General features: G+C 36.1%; 1 protein-coding gene across 6 annotated transcripts in view; it reads right to left on the bottom strand.

The window, feature by feature from the left end:
• The window catches only part of CNTNAP2 (contactin associated protein 2), a 1,978,697-nt gene that overhangs the window by 1,077,022 nt on the left and 882,100 nt on the right, over positions 1-19,575 (bottom strand). For 3 of the 6 annotated variants that reach the window (XM_077850275.1, XM_077850276.1, XM_077850277.1), the window contains 3 exons: positions 18,888-19,091; positions 14,066-14,250; positions 7,573-7,716 (listed from right to left, as the gene is read on the bottom strand). In XM_077850275.1, coding sequence (XP_077706401.1) covers positions 7,573-7,716; positions 14,066-14,250; positions 18,888-19,091 — 533 coding nt within the window. Of the gene's footprint in view, positions 1-7,572; positions 7,717-14,065; positions 14,251-14,529; positions 14,643-18,256; positions 18,370-18,887; positions 19,092-19,575 lie in introns of those variants that run through there. The other 3 variants (XM_077850279.1, XM_077850278.1, XM_077850280.1) reach the window with 3 other exon arrangements.

Here is a 19,575-nt window from a genome sequence, read left to right as displayed (position 1 = left end):
AGAAGACAAGTTGATGGTAAGGAAGGAAGCTTAGGAAAAAAGAGAAAAACAATTAAGAGACCATGAGGAAAGGCTAAGGGAAATAAATGACAGCCTAAGAAGAAATAATTTATGTATAATTGGAGTTACATAAGACGCTGAGTGGGAGAGAGAGCCACAAAGTATATTTAAACAATTCATAGCTGAGAACGTCCCTAATTTAGAGAGGGAAACAGGCATTCAGATCCAGGCGATAGAGGGGTCCCCCCAACAATCAATAAAAACTGTTCAACACCTTGACATTTAATAGTGAAACTTGCAAATTCCACAGATAAAGATAAAATCCTTAAAGCAGTGAGAGACAAGAGATTCTTAACTTATATAGGGAGAAATATTAGATAAACAGCAAACCTCTCCACAGAGACCTGGCAGGTCAGAAAGGGTTGGCAGGATATATTCAGGGTCCTAAATGAGAAGAACATGCAGCCAAAATACTTTATTCAGCAAGGCTCTCATTCCGAGTAGAAGGAGAGATAAAGGGTTTCCAAGATGGGCAGAAACTGAAAGAATATGTGACCACGAAGCCAGCTCTGCAAGAAATATTAAGGGGGACCCTATAAAAAAGAGGAAGCCCACAGAAATAATCCACAAAAACAAGGACTGAATAGATATTATGATGACATTGAATTCATATCTTTCAATAGTTACTCTGAACATGAATGGACTAAATGATCCCATCAAAAGATGCAAGGTATCAGACTGGATAAAAAGCAAGACCCATCTATTTGCTGTCTACAAGAGACTCATTCTGGATCTAAGGACACCTACAGCCTGAAAATAAAAGGTTGGAGAACCATTTACCATTCAAATGGTCCTCAAAAGAAAACTGGGGTAGCAATCCTCATATCAGGTAAAGTATCCCAGACCGTAGTAAGAGATGAAGAAGGACACTATATCATACTTAAAGGGTCTACCCAACAAGAAGACCTAACAATCATGAATATTTATGCTCCTAATGTGGGATCTGCAAAGAATAAAATCAATTAATAACCTAAGTAAGGAGATATTTAGATAATAATACACTAATACTGGGAGACTTCAACGCGGCACTTTCTGTAAATGACAGATTTTCTAAGTACAACATCACCAAAGAAACAAAAGCCTTAAATGTTACACTGGAAAAGACGGATTTCACAGATATATACAGAACTTTCCATCCAAATGCAACTAAATACACATTCTTCTCAAGTGCACATGGAACATTCTCCAGAATAGACTGCATACTGGGTCACAAATCAGGTCTCACCTGATAACAAAAGATTGGGATTGTCCCCTGAATATTTTCAGTCCACAGTACTTTGAAGCTAGAACTTAATCACAAGGAGAAATTTGGAAAAAACCTCAAACACATGGGGGTTCAAGAGCATCCTCCAAAGACGAATGGGTAAACCAGGAAATTAGAGAAGAATTAAAAGGATTCATGGAAACTAATGAAAATGAAGACACAACCATTCAAAATCTTTGGGATACAGCAAAAGCAGTCCTAAGAGGGAAATACATTTCAATACATGCCTCCCGCAAAATTGGAAAAAAAAAATGCACAAGCTAACCTTGCACCTAAAGGAATTGGAGAAAGAAGAGCAATTAAAACCTACACCAGGCAGCAAAAGGGAGATAATAAAAATTCAAGCAGAACTCAATGGAATACAGACCAGAAGAACTGTAGAACAGATCAACAAACCAGTTGTTTCTTTGAAAGAATTAATAAGATAGATAAACCACTCGCCAGACTTATTAAAAAGAAAAAAATACTCAAATTAATAAAATCATGGATGAAAGAGGAGAGATCACAACCAATACCAAGGAAATACAAAGGATTTTAAAAACATATTTTGAGCAGCTATACGCCAATAAATTAGGCAACCTAGAAGAAACGGATGCATGTCTGGAAAACCACAAATTACCAAAATTGGAACAGAAAGAAATAGAAAACCTGAGCAGGCCAATAGCCAGTGAGGAAATTGAAGCAGTTATCAAAAACTTCCCAACACAAAAAAGTCCAGGGCCAGATGGCTTCCCAGGGGAATTCCATCAAACATTTAAAGAAGAAATAATACCTATTCTACTAAAGCTTTTCCGAAGGATAAAAAGGGATGGAGTACTTCCAAACTCATTTTATGAGGCCAGAATCACCTTGATTCCAAAACCAGACAAAGACCCACCCAAAAGGAGAATTATAGACCAACATCCCTGATGAACATAGGGACGCAAAAATTCTCAACAAGATATGAGCCAATAGGATCAAACAATACATTAAGAAGATTATTCACCATGGCCAAGTGGGATTTATCCCCGGGATGGATGCAAGGCTGCTTCAACACTCATAAAGCAAATCAACGTGATTGATCACATCAACAAGAGAAAAAACAAGAACCAGATGATCCTCTCAATAGATGCAGAGAAAACATTTGACAAAATACAGTATTCATTCCGGATCAAAACTCTTCAGAGTGTAGGGATAGAGGGAACATTCCTCAGTATCTTAAAAGCCATCTATGAAAAGTCCACAGCAAATATCATTATCAATGGGGAAAAACTGAGAGCCTTACCCTAAGATCAGGAACAAGACAGGGATGTCCACTCTCAACACTGCTATTCAACATAGTACTAGAAGTCTTAGCCTCAGCAAGCAGGCAACAAAAAGAAATAAAAGGCATTCAAATTGGCAAAGAATTAGACAAAACTTCTCTCTTTGTAGATGACATGATACTGTACATAGAAAACCCAAAAGACTCCATCTCGAGATTCCTAAAAACCATACAGCAATTCAGCAGTGTGGCAGGATACAAAATCAATGCCCAGAAATCAGTGGCATTTCTCTACACTAACAATGAGACTGAAGAAAGAGAAATTAAGGAGTCAACCCCATTTACAATTGCACCCAAAAGCATAAGATACTTAGGAATAAACCTAACCAAAGAGGTAAAGGACTTGTACCCTAAAAACTACAGGACACTTCTGAAATAAATTGAGGAAGACACAAAGAGATGGAAAAATATTCCATGCTCATGGATTGAAAGAATTAATATTGTGAAAATGTCAATGTTACCCAGGGCAATATACACGTTTAATGCAATCCCTATCAAAATACCACGGACTTTCTTCAGAGAGCAGGAACAAATAATCTTAAGATTTGTGTGGAATAGAAAAGACCTTGAATAGCCAGAGGAATTTTGAAAAAGCTGGGGGCATCACAATGCCAGATTTCAGGTTGTACTACAAAGCTGTGATCATCAAACAGTGTGGTACTGGCACAAAAGCAGACACAATGGAACAGAATGGAGAATCCAGAAGTGGGCCCTCAACTCTATGGTCAACTAATATTCAACAAAGCAGGAAAGACTATCCACTGGAAAAAAGATAAGTCTCTTCAGTAAATGGTGCTGGGAAAATTGGACAGTCACGTGCAGAAGAACGAAACTAGACCACTCTCTTGCACCATACACAAAGATAAACTCAAAATGGATGAAAGATCTAAATGTGAGACAAGATTCCATCAAAATCCTAGAGGAGAACACAGGCAACACCTTTTTTTAAATTGGCCACAGTAACTTTTTGCAAGATACAGCTATAAAGGCATAGGAAACAAAAAGCAAAAATAAACTACTGGGACTTAATCAGGATAAAAAGCTTCTGCGCAGTGAAGGATACAGTCAACAAAACTAAAAGACAATCGTCAGAATGGGAGAAGATATTTGCAAATGACCCGTCAGATAAAGGGCTAGTATCCAAGATCTATAAAGAACTTATTAAACTCAACACCCAAGAAACAAATGATCCAATCATGAAATGGGCAAAAGAATGAACAGAAATTTCACCAAAGAATACACAGACATGGCCAACAAGCACATGAAAAAATGCTCCACTTCACTTGCCATCGGGGAAACACAAATCAAAACCACAATGAGATACCTCCTCATACCAGTGAGAATGGGGAAAATTAACAAGAAAGGAAACAATAAATGTCAGAGAGGATGTGGAGAATGGGGAACGCTCTTGCACTGTTGGTGGAAATGTGAACTGGTGCAGCCACTCTGGAAAACTGTGTGGAGGTTCCTCAAAGAGTTAAGAATAGAGCTACCCTACAACCCAGCAGTTGCACTACTGGGTATTTACCCCAAAGATTATATGTAGTGAAAAACCAAGACACCTGCACTCCAATGTTTCTAGCAGCAATGCCCACAGTAGTCCAACTCTGGAAGGAGACTCAGTGTCTATCGACAGATGAATGGATAAAGAAGATGTGGTCTCTGTATACAATGGGATATTCCTCAGCCATTATAAATGACAAATACCCACTGTTTGGAGAAGGACAATCATCATATGGTTTCACTCATATGTGGAATATAAGAAATAGTGAAAGGGATTATAAGGGAAAGGAGGGAAAATGAATGGAAAAATTAGAGAGCGTGACAAAACATGAGGGACTCCTAACTCTGGGAAACAAACAAGGGGAAGTGGAAGTGGGCAGGGGGATGGGGTAACTGGGTGACAGGCACTGAGGAGCACACTTGATGGGATGAGCGCTGGGTGTTTATACTGTATGTTAGCAAATTGAATTTCAATTTTAAAAAAAATGGGAAAAAAGGTTCTGAAAATCTACGTTTGCTTCCAACTTCTTTTATCCCACCGTAATATTCTGAGGAATATAATTTGATGACATTTCCATCTGGTCCTTCAATTATTTATTTATTTCACAATAACGCACCACCACGATATCTAGCTTTATAGTGATCATTCTTCCATTTCAGCACATTGACCATTATATCTATAATAGAATTATAGGGTGTCCCTCTGAATTAATATTCAAACTAAATTTGCACTGTAGCTTCACAGATAACAATTTTTAACTGCTTACTTTTACTAATGAAAAGAACTGCCTTTGCCTAATAATTGAGATGTTATAACTGATCAGATACCCATGTTGTGGGGAATGTCTCCCAACAAAATTAAATGGCCTTTCTGCGTAAAGGTGATGACTCAGAAGTCAAGATCGTGAGGTACTAGAGGACGTCATGAAGCAGACATGACTGCCAAGTAACCCATGAGCAGGACTCAGAGTTTGGAGGTTCCTCCCCTGTCCTGGGAAGGTATAGTCTATCTGCCTTCCCCATCCCCGGAGGCTGCACCAAGGATACAGTCTGGAGACAGAGACATGGTGTTGAGGCTATCCAACCTGGGTACTCAACTGGTTAAGGCCTCCTCTAACCATAACTGAATCTGGTTAAGACTTCTATATAAACTTTTAAGATTTGGCATGCAGGTGCAGAGACCTACTCATCTTGTGGCTGCCCAAGACAAGCCTAAAAGTGCCCTTGCTTATTAAACCTGCCACCTATCAATATGGGGTGATCTGTCTCTTTCTTCTGTCTCGTCCTGCCTTCTGCATCCAGGGGCTGTTTGCAGATGACACCCAGAAAGCTTTCCAGGAGGTTGTGAACCAGTATTAGGGAATGAGTAGGTCCAGGGTGAGCGCTGAGTCAATTTCACTGAAATATCACCACCTGACATCTTTGAAAGCAAATTTCCTTCATAAATATTCATCCTTTTAGAGTTGCTTACTTGTCTCTATCCTGCCTAAAACTTTAACATGTACATTTATTTTTGTTTAAAAGTTTATTCTATGTCTGCTCACTCTATTTCAACAAATATAATTATAGATAACTTATGCTTTACTAAATATCTTTGTTATTGAAGTTAAAATAGCATTTATAATGATGATATATTTTGTAGTTAAAGCTGCTCCAGGAATGAGTCTCCACAGTAAAATCTTTTTTGGTTTAGATGTCTAATGAATAAATCTCAGGACCAACTGGGAGGTTCGGGCAGAAATAACACTTCACGTCTTCTTAAAGGTGCAAAATATAGAGAAAGTTTTCAGATGATTTGGATTCTGTACCTTTTTATCTTAAGCAATGCCTTCCGAGGGGGAAAAAAAGGAGCCTGGTACCATTTTATCCAAAGCTTAAAAGAGCATATGTATTAATACTGCTCTAGGTAAGAAAATCATAGCATGTAAGGAAACCATGATTTTGGGGGTCACATACTGTAAACGCCCATTCAGTCATCTTGGAAAGTTATTTCTAGGCAAAATCTCAGGTTTTTTTTTTCATCTATAATATGTGTATGATAACATCTCTACTCATCTTGTAGTACTATTCTCAGACTATCATAAAAGTAACATTCCTAGCACAGTGTCTGCTGCCTTTAAGTGGAACTACTATTTTTCTCTATAGTCAATACATTTTATGAGATAATTTCAAAGTTCAACTTTTTACTCAGTATAAATTATTATTTTTGAAAAAGAATTATTGAAAAAAAATTCATATTAAATTATTTTATAATAATAATAATTTTCATACCCAACCTGAACTCCTGTTTATTCATGAGGGGATTTTTTTTAATGATTTTATTTATTTATTTGAGACAGAGAGAGCATAAGCAGGAGGAGCAGCAGAGGGAGAGGGAGAAGGAGACTCCCCACTGAGTTGGGAGCTGGATGTGGGACTCAATCCCAGGACCCCGGGATCACGACCTGAGCTAGAGGCAGATGCTTCACCAACTGAGCCACCCAGGTGTCACCAAGAGGGGATTTCTATTTGTCCAATCATTTTGTGAAAACCGCAGGCTCAAATGTGAGGCAACAGATCATCAGAGCTCTTTTGGAATACAGTGTAAGCACTCATAACATTGTCTGCTGCCAGTGGCTCTCAAATGCGTGGGTCTCTGCAATCCTAGACTCTCCCAAATAACACTTGCAGGTTGAAATTAACTCCTGTTCTTGCAGAAACATAGGGAACACATACTAGATATTTCAGCTGATATCTTTCAGTGATCCTAAGAAGTGTCCTGGGGAGGCAGGTATGCTAGAGCATTCTTCAATCTTTGCTCTCCTCCTTGAAATAAGTTAAACCTGGAAAAGACTCACTGCGGAGCTAGAAGAAGATCACTATTAGGTTCTATGTCACAGATTTCACTGTCCAGGGGCAGTCAATCCTTATTTAACTGCCTATACTTAGTATGGTTAAGGCTCTCACAAAAAAGTGTATTTATTTACTTACCTGGATGAATTATCTTTGGAAATATGGAAATGAATATGTTAAAGTCTCTGGCTGTCACACTTTTAAAATACTGAATTAAATCATAGACAAGAAATGGAAAGCCATATATGATAAGACATCTGGAAATGATAATGCCAACTTACCGGCTGCTGAACGGCTGGGACAAAGGGCAAGACCAAGGTATGCCTGTCCCTCTGATGTGGGGAATCCAGAAACACTGGGTCAAAATCCTTTGCCCCATCTATGTAAACCTTACCATCTACTGCAGGCTAATTTAATTAAAAAAACATCATTTATTCTCAGAGTATATCCACTATCTACACTTTTGTAGATAATTCTAAAGTTAGTTTTATGTTGTTGAGCCCAATACAAGTATGATGGCAAATGCTATGATGCTGTTGTTTAACACTCCAGCAAAACAAAGCTTCTTTGATTTTTCTATGAATGACTATTTTGGAGTGAATGATCTTACCACATTTGAGGGCTCTAGTTTCTTCCTTCTTGCAAGATCAGTTATGTTGATGCCATTGTAATTAATGCTCTCCATGCAGCCTTTGAAGTTCTTTCTACTGCTGGAACTTGGCTTCCCAGAGAAAGGTATGCCTCCAAAGGTTATCTTTGAGAAAAGAAAAAAAATGTAAACATTCACACTGTATTTGACTTAATAAAATATTCACAATAAATTAGACTTAATAATTAACAAAACTGCTTATACAACCAAGCTCTCTATACTTCTCCCAGAATATACAGACATTTTTTTCTGCCTTCCAAATCTGTTGCATATTAAATTAAATTGTTCTAGATGTGCGTAACAGTATCATTCCAGCAATTAGATTATAACTTTAACAAGAAAATAGCAATAATCTCTTGTATTGTAACCACTCAAAAGGTATTTAATTTTCCTGAAATGTTTCAAAATATTTTATATAGCAACCTTCTTTTATTAAGTAATATTAAAAACACATTTTTATGTTTATCCTCCATAGACATACTAATGAATGTTTCTGGGCATCATGAGATAACCAGCACTGATATAATATAATAATAAACCTTATGTACAATGTAGACTTATTTTTTTAAAAGATTTTATTTATTTATTCATGAGAGACACAGAGAGGGAGGCAGAGGCAGGGGGAGAAGTAGGCTCCCCATGGGGAGCCCAATGCGGAACTTGATCCCAGGATTCTGGGATCGAGACCTGGGCTGAAGGCAGACGCTCAACCACTGAGCCACCCAGGCGTCCCCTATGTAGATTTATTTTAATCTAAATGACCACTAAAGTCAAAGATTCACTAGACTTATTCTGAATGCAAAACACAGTTCAAAAAGTCTTATTACAATATTGATTAAAATATATATTAGGAGATGGAGGCTGTTCTCTGAGCACTATATGCCTGGAACTATTATAGGTCTTCTAAATCCTAAAGAATAAGATAGATGCTCTTGACTGTGATTCTCTGGCTACTATCACCTATAAGAAGAGATTATGTCAAGGCGCCTGGGTGGCTCAGTTGTAAGCATCTGCCTTGGGTTCAGGTTGTAATCTTGGGGTCCTGGGATCTGGCTGCATGGGGCTCCCTACTCAGCCAGGATTCTGCTTCTCTGTCTCCCTCCACCCCAATTCCCTGCTTGTGTACATCCGTGCTCTCTCTTTCTCAAATAAATAATAAAATCTTTAAAAAGAGAGAGAGAATATCTTTTCCCATATATCTTTGGCCAAATTACGGTACTATAGCATCAATTTCCTATAATACAAAATTATACTTAATATACGTATTGCCATAATGACATTTACTGCTAATAGTGAATTAGTGATAAATAAATCTAAATACTAACCAGAGCTGCAATACCAAGATATATAACCCAGATATTATTTCTCTTTTATTATTCAATGTTATCCTTATCTTTTCCTATAAAGCTTTGAAAATGAAAGCAATAGTTATGACATTTTTGAATGTCAAGAGTTCATATTTGAAACATAATGCACAGATTTTTTAAAAAAATATTTTATTTATTTATTCATGAGAGACAGAGAGAGAGAGAGGCAGAGACACAGGCAGAGAGAGAAGCAGACTCCATGCAGGGAGCCCAATGTGGGACTCGATCCCAGGACTCCAAGATCACGCCCTAGGCCGAAGGGAGGCACTCAACCGCTGAGCCACCCGGGCGTCCCTGCACAGATCTTTGTGTTCTAGGAGGCCATTAGCAATTTATGTTCTTTTATTTAGTGTCATGGCATCCTAGATGCTTAGTTTTTGCAGGAAAAAAAAAAAGCACAAATTAATGATAGATTATGACACAATATAAAAAAACAAAGACCTCACTTAAAATAAAATTTGTTAATAATGGTTAGCAACCATTATGCATCATTTACCATAGAGTTTATATATGAAAGAAGGGAAAATTGAGAATATATAGAAATTAATTAGGACATGACAAAAGGAAAATTATAGTAATGTAAAATAGTAGAATTATTACGAAAATATTTTCAAGTGGCACTAAAAGGAACTTATTAGGTACAAATAAGTATACCTAATACCAAAGGTAAGAATTACTGATAATTATGTTAAGTGTTGTATTTCCTGTCTACAGTTTATTTTACCAATTCTTTCCTAGTTATTGGTAACAAAATCTATGCTTAATGACATGCAGCATCACATTTTGAACATTATTACTAAATACCATTTGAAACATATTGTCTCATTCTCTCTCCATGTGAACAGTTTATTTTGGGCCTTTCATTTTCTGTTTTGCTGATGATTAAACACGCCTGTGGTTTCTCTGCTTTCAGCATCCCTTAGCACATGTCCTACCTCATCATCACAGGTGCCCTAGTGAAGCAATACAGGCTCAACTTACCAGATTTCCTTACAACTAAGAGATGTGGGTTCACATCCCAATTCCTAATGTAACTAATCACATGATATTAGGTTGTTACATCTTCTGATTATGTATTCTCATCAGTAGGATGAAATACCTGGACCACAAATATTTTCTGATATTGTAATTATTCAGAAAGTCAAAAAAATTGTTGCAATTGTTAGATTATTCATCAGATATTCATATAACTCATATGACTGACTTATTAATGATCCTACCACTCAATAACAACCTTGACTCTGAGGAGGTAATCACACTGACCATTTTGTTAGCCACCAAGTGTTTGCAAAATGTGGCAGACGGCTAGATACTTCTAGCGTCCTTTCTCCCTACCTTCTTTAGGAAAACAAGAATGCTTTTCAGCTGTGCACGTTGCTGTGCAGCTAACACATGGCATTCACCCACCTCTCTGAAACAAGTTTTGGTTTTATTGAGATGAAAGTAGTAGGACTGTGTTTAACTCCAAAAACCATAATCGAAAGAGGAGGAGAGCACAACCTTCTTCACTCTTCCTTCCCAATGGAATGCAAGATGGAATATGAACAGCCATCCTGGGTGATTTGCAATGGGACTGGAGTAGCAGCAAGGTTAGAGACCAGAGTCTTGATAACCTGGTCATTTGAGCCCAGTGTTACCTTAATGTTTTAGGTAGTTACCTTTCCTAGTGTTACCTGCCTAGTGTTACCTTTCAAATGAAGGAGAATAAACAAGCATCTGTTACGTGAGCCTAATTAATCATAACTGATATATATGGTGATTTCTATTACTTCCCATGGCTTCCTCATATAATAATGCTATGACAGGGGTACCTGGGTGCTCAGTCAGTTAAGTGCTTGCCTTCAGCCTAGATCATGATCTGAGGGTGATGGGATCAAGCCCCGCATTGAGCTCCCTGCTTCTGGGGAGCTTGCTTCTCCCTCACCCTCTCCGCTCCCCCTCTGTGAGCTCTCTCTCTGTCAAATAAGTAAATAATAAAATCTTTAAAAAATAATCTTATGACAAATGTGCTATTACATCCATTTTCCAAAAGGAGACTATGATTTGTCCACTGTCACACAACCAATAAGGAGCAAAAAGGGACTCAAACCCAGGCCTTTTGTCCCAGTTTGAGCCATGCAATTGATTCTCTACAAAATCTTAGCTGGTTTCCCCTCTAAAATCCTAGTGTAGTTCTACAGCTACCAGGGGGCATTCATTCCTCTACCTCCCAAGCAGACAGGTATTGCAAAAAGCAATGGCATAACATCCACAGTGATCTATCCTGGAATTTAGCTGAAGAAAAGAGAGAAGCCAGGCCAAACATCAGTATGTGGTCCTGCCCTTTAGCTGAGAAGGATGTGTATCTGTTTACCTTTGTACCCTTTTTAGGGCACCATGTGGCTAGTAGCTGGCCTGCACACAGCGTTTGGCACACTTCACAGTGTCACTGGGCTCCGGGAGGTGATAAGGTAAACTCTTAAGCCATCTTCCACAAAAATAAAGAGATTGAGGTACCTCAAAGGAACAAACTTGTTTTCTACTGCTTCGTTCATGATGTACATCTCTGGGAATAGTGATAGGTATTAGCTTTCCCCTATGGTGTGCTGAATCCCACTCATACTAGCCCATGAGAACTGATTGTTCAACAGAGCCATTGTTTAAAATTAAATCATATAGTCTTAAATTACATTAAATAATAGGTACTAAGAACTCATCTCTATATTTTTATTATTATGTATGTTCCTGAGATTACTTATATTCATTGTGTCTATATAAGCTGGGAATACTCTATCATGGTGTGATGTAATAAATATATTGGGTCTTTGTTCCCGGTTCCTGGCACAGGGCCTAAAACCCTTGGAATTTTCTGAGTGATAGAAATGTCTTCAGTTATTCATAACACCCCTCTTTTGGGGTTTGAGTCTAGTTACTATATGGATGAGTCAGAGGTATGTGTGAAAACTCAACTGACTCAGGATTCTTTATCAATAAATTTAAATTTCTTCCCAGTGTGTCTAATGATGCTTCAGGGCATTGTCATCTACAGCTGAGGTTCTCAAACATGGTATGTATGTTGATGGGCTTCAAAGTGTCCATGAAACTGCTGACTCTGTGTGTGTGCATGAATATTCATGGATTCCACACAAACTCAATAGAGTCTATGACCTCAAATTTTTAATTCTGTTTTTTTGAAAATTGGAATTGTGTTTGCCCATTGCTAATGTTCCAAGATCTCTCATCTCTTCTCCGGTACTTCAAAGTTTATTAATGGAGGATGAATAATTCATCTTTAAGTTCTCTCATACAGTGGCAGATAAACCACCTAAGGCAAGAAATGTACTAATTTAGAAAAAAAAAAAAAAAAAAACTTCTGACATTTTCATGTTCTTTCTATTGCACCAATCATTTTGTTTTAAGGAGACTTTTTTGGGGGATGCAGTTATTTTCTGGTAACCTTAAATTTAATGTTAATAAAGTCTCAATATCAGACTTTATATAGCATAATCTATTTTAAACTCCTATTTAGGAATATATGTAATATATTCATCTCACAGAAAATTTAGAAACAATTTAAATATATAAGGAAAATAAAAAGCATAGTTGCAAATCCTAACTTTTTCAATTATTTTATAGTGAGCATATTTCACATTTTTAAAAAATTTATATACAGATATTGATTAACACATACATGTGTGTGTATATGTATATCAACAATTTCAAAACTGCGGACAAGGCACGATGAGTTGGCACAGAAAACTCACAGGGTCACAGCCACCATACACTTCTTACATTTTTTTTCTTTTCTTTTTCACTTCTTAGTTTTAAAGGATACACAGCAATATTGGACATGTTCTAGGCATTATGTGAAACGCTAGCTTGACCTACTTCACCATTCCAACATCCTACCACATTGCTTTTGAAGATCTCCAGTCCTAGTGAAGGTGAGCTTTTTATCACTTCTCTCATAAAAAGAGCGTCACATGAAAGTAAAAGTGGAACAGAAGATGAAGATGGCAGTCAAATCTGATCCCAAAATCGAAGGAGTTGTACCACACAGGGACACTCATCCCATTAGCAAATGATCATTGCTGTTTTAAGAATTAAATAACATTTTTTTTCATTTATCTTTTTTTTTTTTTTTTGAATGGCTACTGAGTTGTTAGGACATCAACATTTATTAAGTAGTCTGGCTCTGTTACAGAATGGTCTAGGACATCTGTGGAAAAATTAATAACATACTGGGGTTTTCATGAAGAAAGAAAGCTTAGAAACCCCTTGCTAAATAATATCTCATCCTATTTATTTTGATGATACACTCTTTTTGTTCATTTAGTGTTACTCCTTTTCTCTTGGAATATGTAACACTGTGATGGACATCTTACAGAACTCTTATCTCTATATATGATTAATATTTTTGGTGGATATTTTGAGGTTGAACTGCTCTCCAAACAATTTATTTTAAAAACCTGAAATGCCTACCTGTATAAAATGGGAATTTATAGTTTTTATGAGACCAATATGATTGATTACTTTTTTTACTTTTGATCATTCATAAGATAAACTATATGTCCTTTTATTTATGGAGAGCCTCTTAAAACATTCTATATTTTACCTTATTATTTCTTCTATGATAATTATATCTGAGCAAACATAACCTGACAAAAAAAAACTATAGTAATGAAGTCATAAATGACTTAATATAAATCAGAACTCAGGATTTCTTAGTATTTTGTAATAAATATTAATCAATCATGTGTTTATAATATATTGTCTATCCTCAAGAATCATAGGTGGTTTATATCATAATTAACTACCAATGGAAAGATTACAACATATATTTGTTCTGGACTTACTAAACTGCCCTGATGACATGATATATGGTCTGTTCTCATTAAATTATTACTTTGGTACTAAGATTTTTAAACTATTTCCAATATTCTTTGAAATTACAGATTTAGAAATGAATAAATGACACATTAGACCCTAAAGGTGAAAGATAATTTTTCTTTGGAAAATAAAACAAATGGAGTGGGCAGGTATGACAATAACACAATGACGCAGTCAGAGACTCAAGATCTAGCACAATGGATGGGTCCTCAGCTCACCTCGTAGTCCAGGTCCAGGTAGTCGAATTCTCCATTGGTGCGGAAGTGCTGCACACCTCTGTCCAGGGTGAGGTTAATGCTCCGGCCCTGGCGCTCAATGACCACAGAGTGCCAGTGGTGATCATCTAGCAGACTTCCAGTCATCACGGACGTGTGGCCATAGATGGGGCCCAGCTGGTTGCTTCCTGAGTCATGGAATGGACAGAAATGAGGCAACAACACCACAGCCACGTTGTGTAGCAGCACACCTTCCCCTACAGCCACAGGCTGGTGCCCCACTCAAGTCCTGTCTACTGACTATAGTATGGGGGAACCAGCATGTAAATACACTTCAAGACAGTTTCATATTCAAAATTCATAAAAGCTAATAAAGATGGAAAACACCACCTTTGAAAAGAAAAGAAAAATGAGCATTTTATTTTTTACTGTGCCATGAATTCTGCTAAATGTTCCAGGTTCCTTACAAAGTCAGTGCCCCGTGGCTCGGGAGCCAAGTGCCTGGGTTCTCCTGCTGGCTCCCGGCTCCACCACTGGCTCGCTCTGTGATCCTGGGCAAGCTGGCAGCTTCTCTGCACCTATGTTGCCTCATATATAAAATGTAGAAAATTAGGCTACCAGCTTTTCAAGGTTGCTATGATAATTAACTTAATTAATAGATGCAAAGGACTTAACAAACTTCTTGGCATATAGCGAACATTAGCTAAATGTTTACCTGTTAACAGTCTTCTATTGTTGCCGTTATTTTTGTTATTGGTCAAGAAAACACAGCATGATACTTCCCACTTTCCACTGACTCCAAAAGCATAATTTTAAGGACAATGTAATATTTAATGGCATGGAAAATTAACTTGAATTACATTTTAAAATAAAAACTTGCAAAAATATGTATGTACCATTAATCTAGCTTTGAAAGCAGATTTCCATGGCAACAAGACTGTAAATGAGAGTGAAAGGTTGTGAGAATCTAAAATGTTTACTAGGGTCATCTCTGGATACTGTTTACATGTTTTATGCTATCTTCTATTTTGTCTAATCAAGCACTGCTTTTCATGGTCAGGCAAAACTAAATGCTCTAAAAATATAACATGATTCCAAAACAAACAGTATAATATAAATAGGAGAAATATAAATTGATTAGAGCACTGAGTGATTTCCTTTTTTTTTCCCTTTTCACATTTAGAATGCTAATGATGCCTAAACCTGGCATTTTCTATGGTTTTACTGGATCAGATCTTCTTTCCTTCCAGTGATGAAACCAAATGTGCTGTGACTGTGATTGTGATTCAACTGTCTGTGCACATGTGGCAGTGGGGCAGAGAGGGAGAAAGAAAAGTAGGAATACGTCTAAGAAAAGGATATACTCTATTTTATTACTTTAAATTACTGTAAATGACTAGAAGACTGAGTAGTAGCAGCTAGATATGCCTGATATTTAGGTAATGGCATTAAAAAGGCACAGTGGACATAGGAGTGAGTGCATTTCCACGACTCTCATAAATTCCAGTCAGTCAATAAAACTCTAAGTAAACTGCTTTCCAGTGAAATGGCAATGATCCTTCTGTGAGGTCAGAGGATCAGCTACGAGTTTCAGAACAGTAATGTCACACATATATAAGGCACAGTGGCTTTTAAAAGGCTTCTCTATGTGTTTCACTTAAAAAAAAAAAAAAACAAGAAAGGTTTGAAAAAGCAAACATCCTTAGATATAACTCAATTGCTCCGAGTGTGTGTGTGCATATTTTAAAAAGTACTTACATTTGGTTTTCTGATATCTATCCCCCTCTACGCCCCCTATTTCTCCTTATCTTCTACTGAAACTTGTTTCAAAAATGATTTAGAGATATTTTTCCCAGATAATACATGAATACATGTACATAATTATAAGTGGAGAGTATTGTGAAGAATTAATATGTGTTACATTAATAAATCATTTCCAGCACTAAACCTAGTTCAGTCTAATTCCTTCCAGATTTTATTCCTATACATATATTTAACTATATACATATATACTTATGTGTGCATATATAATCAAAAATATTGAGATATTACTTATAATATTTTATACTGCAGTTTAATTTAATGTTTTATTTTTTATTTTTTTATTTTTTTAATAATAAATTTATTTTTTATTGGTGTTCAATTTGCCAACATACAGAATAAAACCCAGTGCTCATCCCGGGTAGGAAATATCAGAAAGGGAGACAGAACATAAAGACTCCTAACTCTGGGAATGGGTGACAATTTAATGTTTTATAGTATTTTTTTAGAATTAAAATTATTCACAGATGTTTTAAATTCATATCGACATATTTCTTCTATATGCTTAGCTTTTTTTCCCCAATTTTTGACAGTGTAATCAATATTACCAAGTACGTCCTTAGACTTATATCCTATAACCATCTCCCATTATTTCCTTACATTATTAGATTAACATATACAGGCAATTTTTAGATATCTGAAGACACTGTCAACTGTTCTATTGAAAATATTTTCTGATACAAAGAACAGTACAAAGAATTATGTCACATATTCATCAATACTGATATTTTTAAATTGATTTACTTAACAAAAATTAGTCATTATTTTATCATGCATTTATTTTATAGACAGTACCATAGAACATCTGATGTTCATAGAATACTTCTACATTTTCTTCTATGCATTACCTTTTATGTCCTATGTCTACATTTTCTCGTAAAGCCTTGTTGGCATTCTTAAGGAGTGGTATAAATTCTTACTCATGAATGCACTAAACGTCCATATTTGACATTTGCATTTTTCTAGTTTCACATGCATTGTGATTTTACGTAATGTAAAATAATTCAATATTTTTTGTGTAATTAACCGATCCAGCTTTTTGTGCGTTTTTCTTCTTCATTTTTTCTTATAGAAGCTATTATTTCTATCAGATCAGATTTGAAGTGAGGAAAGTTTCATAATAAAGGGTAAATCTTTATAGACATTGTATCAAGTATTACCAACAAAAAAAAACTAACTGAAACTGCATATTTTAGTATAGTACGAACTTTCAAAGTAATAAAATTTAAATTGTAGAACACAAGCCATATTTGGAAATGTCTAGACCACTCAGACTGATAAGCAGGTCAAAAAAGACAGGATCTGGTTTTGGGTTCTTATCTTTAGTTTTGTAGTTTTCGACTGGGACACATATGAACTTTAACTATTAATATATTTTAGTTATAATATTTTTGTAGAATTCTCTTATTATTTACAACAGAAGAAAATTTATGGAATACGTGATGCCTTCCAAAAAATTCTTGCATAAATCCCAAAACTTTTAGCCAACCAAGAGATTTAAAAATGCTTTGAAAACAACAAAAACCCAAGACAAAATAAGAACTCATTCAAGTTTACTCATTCTTCAGCCAATATTTTATTTCTCAATTTCTGATTCTCTGATTTCTAGTTAGATTATGTTTGAAAAATTCAGTTCCACATTTCTCATCTTTTCTTAACCTATGTAATAAAACTACCATCCTTTCTATTCCAAGGAGAGAAAATCAACAGTAACTTCTATGTAGTCTAAGCCAATCAATATTCACCTGCCTATCGTCATCTTAGGTGAATTCAACAAAATAGCTGCCTCTTTTCTTTCCCTGGTCTCTGATACCACACATTCCTATTTCCTCCTGCTTACTGCCTATTCCCCTCAGTCTTCATGTAAACTTCCTCTCCCTCCCATTAATACATGCAACTCCCTAATTGAAATCTCAACTCTGATGTCTAATAAATCAAAATGCATCACGTTCACTTTAGACCTCCTGTATTAGAGGAAACTAATAATCCTTTACCAGAACTCTAGAGAAAATATAGACTTGTCTCTACTTCTGAAAATGGCACTTAAGTTCCTTTGATGTGTAGGAACTTCGCTTCTTCTCTTTCTTCCTCGTTACATATCATTGTTAAACTTACCACTGAAGTCATCTCCCACCTAGACCTACTTCCCTGAATCTCCACTGAGCCACCTCTGCAAGCCCAGGCTACATCTCACTTGCATTATGAGGGAGTCTAGCTTTGAAGTTCATGCAAATGCAAGCATTTTCTTTTACAGAAGTCTCAGTAAACTTTTAAAAATAAGATGATGATGCCATGTAGTTTAAGGCCTACCAACAGCTTCTTTTTCTTGACTAACACCGCCTAAAACCTTTCCCATGCTGTATAGGATCTTACAGGATTTGAACAATCCCCAACTTTCAGTTTCCGTCTTCTCCACTGACTCACTTAATTTCATCTACCCATACCAGCCTCCCTCCTGTTCCTTGAACATGTTGGATCTTCATCAGTAGTGACTGGTAGCTGGAATGCTCCTCTCTCGGATATTCTCACGGCAGTTATAGCCATACTGAGATCTCAGCTAGTGTATCTTCTCCAGGAGGATGTTCCTTCATACATATGCATACATATCTCTGCAGTATCTCTTATCATTTTAGCTTATTGATTGATTTTACACCACTTATCATTATTTGAAGACAATGCTTTTGATTTAGTTGTTTTAAAATAATAGATAATATATTTTCTAGCTCCTCCACTAGGTCATAAACTTCATGAACTTAAGGACCTTCTCTATTGGTTCACCACTGTTTCTCAGATGCTAGTATATAGTACCTTGCTAAGGACAAGGACATAAGAATTATTTTTTTAATGAATAAGTACATATGGATTAAACCACTATGGGTTAAAGATGAATTGATAATGGGAACTGCTTTTTTATAATTTCCATTTTAAGAATTAAGGAACATTCACATTTTACTAATGGGAAGATTAATAAATGAATAAAATGGTGCCAAAAGTCAGAACATACCTAGGTTTAAGCTGAAGACCAGCTTGGCTTTTTTCAGTTCCAGGGTGATGTAATCCCCTTGCTGTCCTTCCCCATGCAAGATCACCCCTTCACTTTCAGAGGTTTTAAATTTCAAGGCAATGACGTCTTTCAGTGTTTTCATCTTCTTGTTTCTGAATCTATATGGTAACACGACGTGGCCATCAAAGTTGATAACATCAGCCCCTAAGAGAAGAAACAAATAACATTTTATTTCAGTTCTTGGATGTCACTACCCAGTGTGAAATACACCCACTTCCAATGGGTGTTTGCACAGATGAAATGAGAAAGAAGTGTTTTTTCCTGAAAAAATCTGGAGTCCTGGGTTTTTGTTCTATTTCTTCTTTTGGTTCGTCTGTTCTGAAATAAATTTTATGGAAAATATTCATAAAAATTGATCAAAGAAATTTTTATCAGTATCAAATCATCCTTTAATTGTAATACTAACAACATAAATACTGTTAATGATTTATAAGCCTCAAATTTTAACTTGTGAGTCTGGAGTTTACTTGAAAAAAAATAAAATTTTTAATTCTTGACATATTATGAGGTTTTAATGTTTTCCTTCTTAAATGGGACTAATTATTCATGATTTTTAAGTACACATTTTGCTCACAAATTTATTTTTTTGACATAGAACAAAGGATCCTGAAATGTGGAATTTAATGAT

This window comes from Canis aureus, chromosome 15 (assembly GCF_053574225.1).
Source record: "Canis aureus isolate CA01 chromosome 15, VMU_Caureus_v.1.0, whole genome shotgun sequence".
Lineage (NCBI taxonomy): Eukaryota > Metazoa > Chordata > Mammalia > Carnivora > Canidae > Canis > Canis aureus.
This window is presented reverse-complemented; position numbering and strand designations above follow the sequence as displayed.